The sequence below is a fragment of the Salmo salar genome, chromosome ssa13, assembly GCF_905237065.1.
Source record: "Salmo salar chromosome ssa13, Ssal_v3.1, whole genome shotgun sequence".
Taxonomy (NCBI): Eukaryota; Metazoa; Chordata; class Actinopteri; order Salmoniformes; family Salmonidae; genus Salmo; species Salmo salar.
The window spans coordinates 36,359,187-36,371,655 of record NC_059454.1 but is presented as its reverse complement, the minus strand read 5'-3'; the positions used below and the strand labels follow the sequence as shown (position 1 = coordinate 36,371,655).

The 12,469-nt window shown below is 40.4% G+C and overlaps 1 protein-coding gene across 3 annotated transcripts; it reads left to right on the top strand.

Moving 5' to 3' along the window:
* The first annotated feature begins 1,058 nt into the window (after positions 1 to 1,058).
* On the top strand, positions 1,059 to 11,006 carry LOC106567206 (ras-related protein O-Krev). 3 transcript variants are annotated; one of them, XM_014136226.2, is made up of 9 exons: positions 1,074 to 1,219; positions 4,154 to 4,300; positions 7,869 to 7,957; positions 8,767 to 8,835; positions 8,920 to 8,976; positions 9,075 to 9,215; positions 9,657 to 9,800; positions 9,965 to 10,080; positions 10,263 to 11,006. In XM_014136226.2, the coding sequence occupies exons 3-8, from the start codon at positions 7,901 to 7,903 to the stop codon at positions 10,049 to 10,051; spliced, it is 555 nt and encodes a 184-aa protein (XP_013991701.1). In that variant the 5' UTR covers positions 1,074 to 1,219; positions 4,154 to 4,300; positions 7,869 to 7,900; the 3' UTR covers positions 10,052 to 10,080; positions 10,263 to 11,006. The 3 variants fall into 3 exon arrangements, with proteins under 3 accessions (XP_013991700.1, XP_013991701.1, XP_013991703.1); XM_014136225.2 differs by lacking the exon at positions 4,154 to 4,300 and having other exon boundaries at positions 1,059 to 1,219; XM_014136228.2 differs by lacking the exons at positions 4,154 to 4,300; positions 7,869 to 7,957 and having other exon boundaries at positions 1,113 to 1,219.
* Positions 11,007 to 12,469: the final 1,463 nt, after the last annotated feature.

Below are 12,469 nucleotides of genomic sequence, written 5' to 3'. Positions count from 1 at the left end.
GAATTATTCTCTTTCTTTCCTTTAGGTTTTGTAAGTGTCCATGTTGTTGTGGGAGCTGTCGGACTGTTGATGTGTTGCACTGTGGTTGCACTTTGTGTATTCTTCAGAAAACGATCAATGTCGTGCTTACTGAGTAAGACCAAGTTCCCTTTCTTTGATATCGTACCTACATATAATGCAGTTACGATAATATTATTTGTTTATGATATGTTGAAGCCTCTAATTTGTGTCCCTCAGCATTTCCAGCATCTAAAGTATCAGATCCTGTAGCCATTGCACAGGTGAATTGGATCTTTGTTTATGCTTTATCATAGTTTGAATAAGATTTTGCATGTGCTCATCAGACAGCCTTCATTCTGCACCAACTCGGTCAACAAATAAACTCTACCCAATCCTCTGTTCTCTTCCTCTCTCTCAGGGTGAAGAGGACACTTGTCATGTGTATGATGAGATAATTATGTAAAGCTCCAACATTCTTCCCCAGGAAGACAGTGACTTGTACTGCACCGCACATTTAGGAGAACCCCAACTGAAAATAGACGACAATGCTCTCTACTCCCTCCTGACACTCTTTAGTTTATAGAGAGCATTAGTGTACATATGTACAGTATCTAGAAGCTTTGGGTTGGCAATAAATATTGCTATTGTGTGTGTGTGTGTGTGTGTGTGTGTGTGTGTGTGTGTGTGTGTGTGTGTGTGTGTGTGTGTGTGTGTGTGTGTGTGTGTGTGTGTGTGTGTTTGACTTGAAGTTGAAGACCCTTGCTGTTTCCTTGCATCTGTTTGACTGTTTCCTCTGATATGTTTGAAAAAGTAGAGCTGGCTTATTTCTGGGAATTCAAGTGGAATGTATGCTTTCTAATTGCATACCAGACTACAGTATTCTGCATGCCCACATTATCCAAACAGATTTTGTATGGCAGTAGGCCTACTTTATAGCTTTTGTCAGTCCTCAGTTTATAATGCGAAGACCGTGGAAATAAAATTGTAATCTCTTATTTAATAACATTTGCACTTTCAGTGAGTGCATGGTTGCCATGATACTCAGATGATCCATTATGGTTTTATGGACTACAACATCAGGCCGCCTTGAAACTACAGTAGCTAGTGTGCACCGTCCGTTGCCATTTATGGTGGGAGAGGTTAGCTAGCTAGGGATTGACGTTCGCGGAGGTTCATTGAAGTCAGCTACTCCAGTGAGGTGGCGGGGAGACAAAACACGGTGAGTAACGATTATCTCTGGTCATAGCAACAGTTTGGGGATAATCAATACTCGAACATGTATATAGGTCGTGAAAATGTTAGAAACGTGTCGGATGGCCAAGTAGGACAGCTAACGTCCAGGCCGGATGGAACGTCTAAGGGAGGCTAACGTTAGCGAAGCAGCTAGCTAACACAACAAGCCGAAGGGAGTTGTCTGTACCTAGTTAACACCAGTGGTTCACACGCCTTAGTTAGCTAGCTAGCCATGTTGGCTAGTTGGACATTAATTGACTAACTATTAAGAATTTAGCCAGGCACTACCCGGTTGGCTCACCTAACTACATAACGTTAGTTGTTAGCTATAACTTTGAATCGGACCGGAGGGGACGTTAGCTTAACTAGCAAACTTCGCCAGCTAACTTGACTGGCTAGGTACAGCTGATCCCTTCCTCTTAGTTTTAACGTTACATTGAAACGTTATTTTGTCGAAGTGATGTCAGACACATAGTTGCAAGTTATCTGTTTCCTATTAGCTAGCTAGTTAGCCAACTAGTCAGGGGTTCCCAAACTCGGTGCACGTTCTGGTTTCTGACCTAAGTACAGTAGTAACGTTACACAGCTGATTCAAATAATCAACGAATCATCAAGTTTTGATTATTTGAATCCGCATTGTAGTGTTGGGGCAAAAATCTAAACGTGGGGTCCCGAGGACCGCCGAGTTTGGGGAAACGCTGATCTAGATGGATAGATTGAGGGGCGGCAGATGGTGGTTAGAGCGTTGGCCCAGTTACTGAAAGGTTGCTGAATCGAATCCCCGAGCTGACAAGGTAAAATCTGTCGTTCTGCCCCAGATAAGGCAGTTAACCCACTGTTCCCCGGTGGGCCGTCATTGTAAATAAGAATTTGTTCTTAACTGACTTGCCTAGTATAAATAAAGGTTGCATTTAGCAAACTAGTTATGTAAGCAAGGGTGGCTAGTGTTGTCTTTTGAGAATTAAGATTTGACACGTGATTTGACATTCAGGAGCGCACACCCATGTGCAATAAAAGCAATTTCTCATCAGGTGTTCCTTTTGTATGCATTCAAGTCAGGATTTTTACACCATATCTGTCAAGTTTAAGACTGAGTGTAGCCCAATATGTACTCTTAAAGGAGCCTAACTGTACCGGTCCAACTAAGGTCCTTGCATGTTATTTTCAGAGCCAAATTACTCCAGCTAAACGTGAATCGATTCTCAAATGCAAAATACACACTTACTGTACACTGTTTTAACCGGCTTCATTACGATTGGATCAGACAGTATTTTTAATTGGCAACACTTCTGGTGGCCCCCTTCTGTTATGCACAGGTGATTTGACCTAGATGGGAGTCTGGGGAAGGTACTTGTGCTATTTTAAAGCAAATTTCCTGCAATTCTATGTATTTTGACATGGCTTGGGCCTATGAACATGTTAGATGAATTCAGAATGCTTTGAACATTAAATAAACACTCAAAATTCAATGACTTTGAAATGTAAAGTATGCTCATATTTTTTCCCAACTTTTCTTTAGGTCGTTTGACAATTTATTCAGACAGTACATACATCTTTTGTCTTGCCCATTCACCCTCTGAATGGCAGACGTACACAATCCGTCTCAAGGCTTAAAAATCCTTCCTTAACCTGTCTCCTCCCCTTAATCTACACCAATTGAAGTGGATTTAATAAGTGACATCAATAAGGGATCATAGCTTTCACCTGGATTCACCTGGTCAGTCTGTCATGGAAAGAGCAGGAGTTCCTAATGTTTTGTACATTCAGTGTACAAGTACAGTAGTTCAACTAGCTAGTAATTCATTACATTTTCCAGTAGCTTGGTGGTAGTTGAACTAAATTAAAATCTAGGTCGTGTTTTCAGTAGTTAATTACTTTTATGCTGTGTAGCTAGGCTAACTACTGGAACTACACAACTTTTTTTTTATTTTCTTTTTCGGCATCGGACTTGTCTAATTCTCACTTGAAACTGTTTTGGGGTTTAATTAATAGGCTAAATTCCGTTAATCCGTTAAACATTCTGTTAACATATGACCCCAAAGTGATTTGTTCTTGCAATTTGTATTCTGACAATACAGATTTACTGATGATACATTTTCACAATCTAGTTTGGATGAACTACTTCATCAAAGTAACTTTAGTTATGTAAACTATATTTTTCTTACGGGTAGCTTTAGTCTAGCGTAACTTCTTCCAATGTGAAGTAATTGGTAGCTTGGTAAACTCCATTTTCAGAGAAGCTTCCCCAACACAGCACGGTAGCATGCACACAATAATGTGATTATTGTGGATAGTCCGGTTAGGTAATATTCCTGTTTACATGGACACATCTGAAGTCAGGCTACTGATGGGACTTTTGATCAATGCAGAAAATACCCAATGAAAATAAACGTTCTACCACTGACTTATTTTTGCGAAGACTTTTTGATTCTGAGTTCTGACATAAAGTTTGTATGTGAAAAATATTTCATGCATACTTTCAGTTTTTCAGAACTCACTTCACTCGCGCATAAGAGGGATGCTTGCGCTACCACACACTGGCAAATGCGCAAATCAAATATCCCGCTGGAGCGATGATGAAGCTGTTTACATGTCCTAGTCATTTGAAAGATGGCTCAGAAAACCAGGTGTTTTAATTCGGCGTATGCTTACCTCGATTACGACATTATGCCAATTAAGATAATCAGAGTAAGGTGTTTACGTGACTAATGCCATATGCATTATGCATTCTGTCATAATCAGTTTAATATTGAATTATTAGTTTGCATGTAAACGTACTCACCGATGAGTAGATGATTTAGGCTAATGTACACCTACCGTTTGGCAATGTGTGTCACACTCCCAACTCTCAAAGTGCAGCCCTGAGATTATTCACAAAAAGTGAAATGCAATTTATATATTTCTTCTGTCTTTTCCCTAGTTTTGTGGGGATTCTTTGGAGTAGCCTAGCTCCTTTGGCTCCCAACACAGCATCCACACCTGCCCACAGACGTCAGTGTGTCCTGGGAACTGCTAGCCTTCCCTCACTAGATGTAGTGGGGAGTTGTCGCTTCCAGCCTTGCGCACAGTAGGTTATGTCCTTAGAGTGGGTGTTTTTTTTTCTATAAAACGAGTTTCAGTGCAGAAACTAGGCTATTCTATGCTGACTGGGAACGCACCACTCAGAGCATTAGTAAAAAATAAAATAACATGTAGGCTTATGTTAAGAGAATACTGGGTCTGAACCGTCACTGACTTATAACATATCTAGAGGCTAGTGTGCTCACTGTGCTGGTGTGCAGTGGGCATGGTGGATGTGCCAAGTTCCTGTCAACATGGAAACACTCACCATATCAGCTGTGTTTTGCAGGATACTAACATTGGGATTGACCATGTGAAGTTCTACAGGCATTTACAGTGATCTGCTAAAGTATTGGGGACAGGGACACTTTGTTGTTATTTTGGCACTGTTCTTCAGCACTTTAGCACTTTGTATTTGAAATGGTACAATGACTATGAGGTTAAATTGCAGACTATCCGCTTTAAAGGAGGAGATGAATATTTTACAACCAAATCTCTATTTTTGGTGTAAATGGAATGTTATACTGTAGAAGGGTCCAGACACCTTTTTTGTGATTACATGTTTTAGAGAAACTTACCCCAAACACCAAATCAGTTCCTCATCCTCATTGTATAGTATGGGGGCCCTGAAGAAACATGAACAAAATATAAAAACATACGCAAAAAACGTCCTTTTAGAAACGGCAAAGCTCTTAGTATAGTGATGCAGGTCTTTAGATGTTGTACACATGAAGTTGTCATTCCGAACTTTATCCACAATGTTATATTCCCTTTTGCACGATTCGAGCCGTCTCGAGCGGTTCCATTTACTGTGTAGCCTGCTGCTACAGGTAACTGCCAAAATAAAGGAAACCTCAACATATAGTGCCTTAATAGGGCGTTGGGCCGCCAGAACAGCTTCAATGTGCCTTGGCATAGATTCTACAAGTGTCTGGAACTTCCTGTGTGGAAGCACCCCATGCTTTTAATATACTTTGTATCCCTCATTTACTCAAGTGTTTCCTTTATTTTGTCAGTTACCTGTAAAATGGACGGAGGGGTATTGCTCGAGTCGCAACAAAATGGAATATAACGTTGCGGATAAAGTTTGGATTGACACAATTTCATGTGTACAACATCTAAAGACTTGCATCACTATACTGAGAGCTTTGCTGTTTCTAAAAGGATGTATTTGGGTGTTTTTGGAGCTTTTGTTCATGTCATTTTAGGGGCCACTATACTACACAACGAGGATGAGGAAGTGAGTTCAAAAACGTGAAATCACAATACAATTGTCTGGACCCTTCTGGACATGCCATTGACATAGAAAGTAGAGATTTGGTTGTAAAAAATAACTTCTCCTTTAATTTGATGGTATTTTCATCCCTATCGGGTGAAAAGTTTGAGAAATTACAGCACTTTTTGTACATGGTCCCCACATTTTAGGGGAAAGTATTGGGACAAATTCACATACACTGAGTGTACAAAACATTAGGAACACCTGCTCTTTCCATGACAAAATCCCTTATTGAAGTCACCTGTTAAATCCACTTCAATCAGTGTAGATGAAGGGGAGGAGACAGGTTAAAGTTAGATGCACAAATATCATATCCCCAAGATATGCAAACCTCTTACCATTACAATAAAAGGGGAGGCTAGCATTTTTTGGGGGGTATGATATTTGTATATCTAACTTTCTCACTCATCCTTATTCACGATTCATTCAGGATTATCCGTGATCATGGTAGCGTCCACATTAATGTAGATATGTTTAGAAACCTATTCTATTCTTATTTAAAATAAAAGTGACTCCAAAATGACACTACATTATTTATCATTCGTTTCTATTGGGCACTAAATAATCTGAAACACAACCTAAACAAACAGCAAATGCATCCAACAAATGTGTAGAGTCACAAGCTTGATGTAATCATTCCGTTCTATGAATATGGGACCAAATACTTAACTTTTTACTACTTTAATACACATATAAGTGATTTTATCCCAATACTTTTAGTCCCTGCATTTTAGGGGACGTACAATTTCTAAACAGTTCACCTGATATGGATGAAAATACCTTCAAATTAAAGCTGACAGTGTGCACTTTAACCTCATAGTCCATTGTATCATTTCAAATCCGAAGTGCTGGAGTACAGAGCCAAAACATCAACAAATGTGTGACTGTCCCAATACTCTTTTTGAGCTCACTGTATTTGCTTAAGCGCTACTCCAGATGTGTCACCTGTAATCAGTCAACTAAAGGCCATTGCCACATCAGATTAGTGTAATGTCTTTCTGAAACCTTTGTGACACACATTTTGTTTCGTATTCTTATTGCATCTGTAGGTTTAACTTCTGCTTTCTAAAAATGGGCTAAGATCAGAAACAAACACAGAAGTGTCCTTTCTTGGTCTGGTCATTATTTAAGCAGAGCAATGGTCATTCTCTTACTATGATCTCTGTTCTGTTGTCTATATGCATATAATTTTCACAGAGGAAGGGGTGTATTGCAATGGTCTGAGGATTTGAATGGACCTTTGTAACATCCCACATACTGCCCAGCTCTCCGTTGTAGGCCTGTCATGCTGCTGCCGCTTGGAATTTGTTAGGTTTGCATAGCTAGATAATGATAGTGTGTTTGGATTGTTTCTCTGCACAGCAGATAAAATGTATTTTCTCATGGAGGAGTTTTCGCCTATGCCTGGTAGTAATTCCTATTGGACATAAAGAGACATTGGTTTATTGGAGGAAAAGATGCAATGACAACACGTTAAAGTGATCCCACTTGTTTCCAACGTGGTCCCGTTGGAATACAGACAAAACAAAACAATAACAAAGGTATCATGGGGATAATATTCTGTAGAGAAAAGTGTCTCTTGGCAGGTGCCTCACGTTTCCATGGCTGGCTCCAAGACAGAACAGGAAACAGTTACTGGATGGCTTTGTAATATCAACAGTCATAAAAACCTGACTGACTGATGAGCTTTTTTATAATGTTGTGCTAATTTAACAAGCCTTACTTCTCACCTTGCCAAGCTGATAGAGGTGGCGACGCCTCACCCCACATGGCCTTCTCCTGTGCATGCTAATTAGATGAAGCTATTTGTGGCACCATGGCTATTGCCTACAGTCTCCATAGAGACTGAGCAGTTTGACAATTAGCATCAGTTCACTGTCACTCAAGTGTCATAGGGTGTCATTTTATAAGGGGGACATACATCTCTGGGTTATCTTGGCTCTATTTGTTTACTTCTTTTGAAAAGAAGGCCTTGTCATGTCGACGGATGTCCCTGGATAGTGAGTCAGAAAGAGATATATCCTTCTTTTGGCAGAGTGGAGTTTCACTTTCTGTATATGTATTGTCAAAGGGGGTTACCGCAACAAGGCAGTTATGTTTAGGATTGGCTGTGTATAACTAAAGTAGTTAGATAATGGACGAGCCAAGGGAACCGCCCACAGTGTGGCGTCTAGAGCTGATGAAAACTGGAGGGAATTATTGGGTTCTCCTCATCTGTGGCCGGCAATGTGTAAAATTATATAAATGGTGACGTAAGTAGCCCTAACCAATGTTCTCTCTCTTGTCTCATCTCTTGCAGACTTTTGTGCCGTCGAGTGAAGTAACCCCACCATGCGTGAATACAAGCTAGTGGTGTTAGGCTCAGGAGGTGTAGGCAAATCTGCACTGGTTAGTAGTACCGCCATGCTTAGGTTTCTGTTATGAGTCATTCTGGGTGCGTTGAGTGCAGGGCTTTAAAGTGCGACCATTCTGGTCGCATATGCCCTAAAATATTTTGCTGTGTGACTTGGAATGTACATTTGGGAGCACCAGTGCACCTAGAACAAAAAAATCAGCCAGGTAATAATTGTTGTAATGATTAAGCTTCACGTAGCGCTGTTTCCGAGTGCCCTAGAGAAAAAACAGCTTGTCTGTAGCCCAAACTGTTAAAGTTGTGACCATATTACCGGCACTACGTTTTTTCTCCCTTCTATTGGCGCTGCAGCTGGATGCATCTCCATTGGCGGGTCATATTTTCCATTCATCAACCATGTCGCGGGCCGTTAACAACTTGTTCAGTCATGTTACCGCATTATGCAGCTCAATAGGAAACTGTGTTTTTCACAATGTTAGCTCACCTAATATTCCACAAATTAACTTGTCATTTCAATGACAGGTATTTGTATCAACATTTTAACTTTTAGAATAAACAGATTAATTTCCAGGGTACAACATGTGCTTCAAAAATATTGACAAGTCATATAGGCCCAATAAAGGCTGTATCTAAATCAATTGGAGCACCAGAAAATAAGATTTTTTAATTGATTTAGATACAGCCTTTATTGGGCCTATATGACTTGTCAATATTTTTGAAACGCATGTTGTGCTACCAATGAAAATGTTTAGAGCCCTGATTGAGTGGCTGTTTTTTGATTTGGAGAATGTATGTGTCACTCTCTACATTCATGTTCTCCTCCCCTTTGCCTTTTCTCTTCCAGACTGTCCAATTTGTACAGGGTATTTTTGTGGAAAAATATGACCCCACAATAGAAGACTCCTACAGAAAGGTATGCTGCCCTATAGTTACCAAGTTTTCAAGTGCTACCACTGATGTCAAAATGTTACTCAACTTTACTCCCTCTCTCCCACAGCAAGTTGAAGTGGATGGGCAGCAGTGCATGCTTGAAATCCTTGACACAGCTGGAACAGTAGGTAGAACGTGTCCATGTTAGCCATGGTGACAGATTGTACGTTAACAGTAAATATGACCAGCGTGTCATGGAGTCTTTCCTCTGCTGTTCTACAGGAGCAGTTCACGGCGATGAGGGACTTGTACATGAAGAACGGTCAAGGCTTCGCTCTTGTATACTCCATCACGGCACAGTCCACGTTTAATGATCTACAGGACCTTCGGGAACAGATCCTGAGAGTAAAGGACACTGAGGACGTGAGTATTGTAGCTTATCAGGGCTCAGTCACTGTCATTGACGTGCTTCCAACACTTGGGCCTTGTCGTCAATGCATTTATTACAGCTGTTGTGAAATCTATGATACGTTTATGATTTATATGCAATTTTAATGGTGTTCTCAATTAAGGAGTCTGTTGGCTCTTATCTTGTAATCCTACTGCTCTGAGAGCCATAGGTTCTCTCAATAGGGTATTCTCTGTGCTGGAAGAGCATAGCAATAACGAAATAGAAATGTCATGAGAGATGTTTGCAGGTTTCAGTTTAGCTCTTATTTCTACCACATGCAGAGTTAGTACATTATTGATTTGTTGTCACATTATGGAGACTTATATAGCCTTTATTTTTTCTTTGGAAAGTAACAGGGTAAAGGGCTATAGTCTCTCATTGTCTTCTGTCTATTTCTCGTTATTTTGTATCAGGTCCCCATGATCCTGGTGGGCAACAAGTGTGACCTGGAGGATGAGCGTGTGGTGGGCAAGGAGCAGGGTCAGAACCTGGCCAGACAGTGGAACAACTGTGCCTTTCTAGAGTCCTCAGCTAAATCAAAGATCAACGTTAATGAGGTAAGCCCCACCGCTTTCACTTCCAGTCACCCGAACTGAATGAATGTATGTTACGTTGATGAGAATTGCAATAAGAATATACATCTCGTCAAGTAAACAAGTGTGATTATCTGGAGCTTATAACAGATGCATCTCTAACTACTGGCTCCTTTTGTCTGCTTTAGATTTTCTATGACCTGGTCAGACAGATCAATAGGAAAACACCGATAGAAAAGAAGAAGGAAAAGAAGTCAAATTGCACACTGCTCTGAAGCTCCCCCTTACAGCAGCTCTGAGCCAGGTGAGTGGGCTAAGATGGGATCCAATGGGTGATATGGCATCTGTCTAATTTTATCATCATCCCATGAGTATGGCACCAGCTAATGTACTTGCATTGATATATTTGTTTTCTATCAGAATAAACTGAAAAAAGGAATGAAAAAAGTACCTGTGGACTAACATGTCCTCTGTCTCTACCTGTAGGAAGCTGCAATACAATACTGGTGCCCAGTTGGAACGTTTCAGCATTTCAAGCCCTTTCAACAACGAATGGAGATGTTTGACAATAGCAGAAAAGTAATTCTCTACTTCACCACTCTAATAATGGAGGATTCTTCATGGATACTCTTTGCTTCGTAATGGTTAAGAAATGCAGACCTTTTTCTCTCTTTTTCATTTTGTCAATGGGACAGCCTTGTGATGAAAAGTTTTCCCTTTCCCCTGTTTTATAAATTACAATTTAAAACAAAAAAGACTACCAAGCAATTTATTGTGGATTTGGACAATTAGGTTGTTTGATTTCCGTTCTTTGGCTCATTTCAAATGACAAAATGTTTGCAAAAGAAATCATGGTAATTATTGGCCTTTTTCATTACCTTACCCATCTGCACTAATTGTGTCAACAGTAATGCATCAACTTCCATGTTTTCTTTCTCCTATTACTTTTAAGAAGTTGTCAAATAACATATTTACTAAGTGACTTTGTTTTATATGGGAAGCTGCAAGGCTTTCATCTTTCCCATAATATATTCTAATTCTTGTTTTGTTTTTTTGAATAATGAAGCTGTGGAAAATGTGTGTTTATAGAATTTGGGAAATGAGGAGACTTGATTTCTGTCTTGAGGTTGAAAATATGTTGTACTAAACCAACTCTGTTGTGTCTTGTTACCTTGTCGCAAATGATTTTCCAGCTTTTATCAATGATAAAACAATTGTACATTTTCATTATCTTTTGTCAATGCATTTTATTTTCTGTATACATGATGATAATCAATAGTTGTGAAGAATGTTTGCCTGTTGCAAATCTCTAGTGTTTTGCGGGAACATTAAATAATTGTTGGCATATAGAATGAGACAGCTCGATTTTCTGAAATACAGCCATGTCGCATCGTTACTGATGCGCCAACTGCTGCCTCCAATCGTCACAGTTCCTCTGTCTAATTCAGGCCCATTATTTCAAGCCTGATTTTAGTTTCCTTTTTTTAATTATTTAATTTCAAATGATTTAAAAGCCGAAAGCTTATCCTAGAAAATGACCGACGCAGCAGCCAAGCTCGAGATGTTCACGTGCAGGAATTGGAGAAATGCAACAGCAGTGGCTCTTCATGAGACGTGGCCACAGCAAAAGGCCAACTACTTGGCTTATCCGGAACCACCCAAGGAGGCGCAGGGTGTGTGCCAGGCTTGCTGAGCGGAAAGGCAGACAGGTCACTGTTATTGTTCCGCAACGGCAACAGGGTTCGCCTTACGCGGCCATGTCACGTGAATGTCAGACCTAGCTGACAACTCAACTCCATGGTGAAGGAAGTTACTGATGAACTCAACCAATGGAGTTGAGCAGAGACCAGGCTTTATGGAATTCAGCTCCGACTACATCAATTTGCCCAAGCTCAATACTTAAAAAATGTTTAATTATGAAACTCTTACCTTGTACCTATGTTTGTCCTCTGTGGTTGAATGCCTTTGTTAGCAGAAATCCGTACTTTTTCAATAAACGTTAATCAAATACCCCCCCCAAAACAAACGACCCGCTGCCGTGGGTTGCTCAGCTGAGCACTCTTATTCTCGTTTCAAAAGCAGCTAAATCTGTGGGAAGCTGCAAAGGAAATGGTGAGGAAGGGTGTTTTACCTGGCCATTGTGCCCAGGTTAATGAGGCCACATTGTTGACAAAAAAGGCCGCCAAAGAAGTAAATTAATCCAATCAGCCGAATAATAATTCAGAATAGTTCACTTTTTTTCTACATATATTTCATATTAAACTGTGATTATATTTTCTCATAATAGTAAAAACAAGTTTAACGTTTTAATAGGACATCAAAATTGACGGAGCAATTCCCATACCAGCCTGTGATGCAACCAGTCAGGATGCTCTTGATTGTGCAGCGGTAGTATTTGAAGAGGACCAGGGGCGGCATGCCAAATTTCTTCAGCTACCTTAGGAAGTAGAGACGCTGCTGTCCCCTCTTGGCGAGTGGTGGTGGTGTTGGTCCATGACAAGTTCTGGTGATGTGGACTCCGAGGAATTTGTGACTCTGCTGCAGTCCCGTTGATGTGGAATGGGGCATGTTCCCTCCTCTGCTTTTTGAAATCAACTATCAACTCCTTGGTTTTCTGCCGTTGAGGGAGAGGTTGTCATGATTCTACAATGCCAGTTCACTTACCCCCTCGCTATAGGCTGACTCGTTGGTTA

Coding starts and splice junctions, on each gene's coding strand:
- LOC106567206 (XM_014136225.2), top strand. CDS start 7,901: ATGCGTGAATACAAGCTAGTGGTGTTAGGCTCAGGAGGTGTAGGCAAA. Junction 7,958..8,766: donor GTGTAGGCAAATCTGCACTG/GTTAGTAGTACC, acceptor TTTCTCTTCCAG/ACTGTCCAATTTGTACAGGG. Junction 8,836..8,919: donor TAGAAGACTCCTACAGAAAG/GTATGCTGCCCT, acceptor TCTCTCCCACAG/CAAGTTGAAGTGGATGGGCA.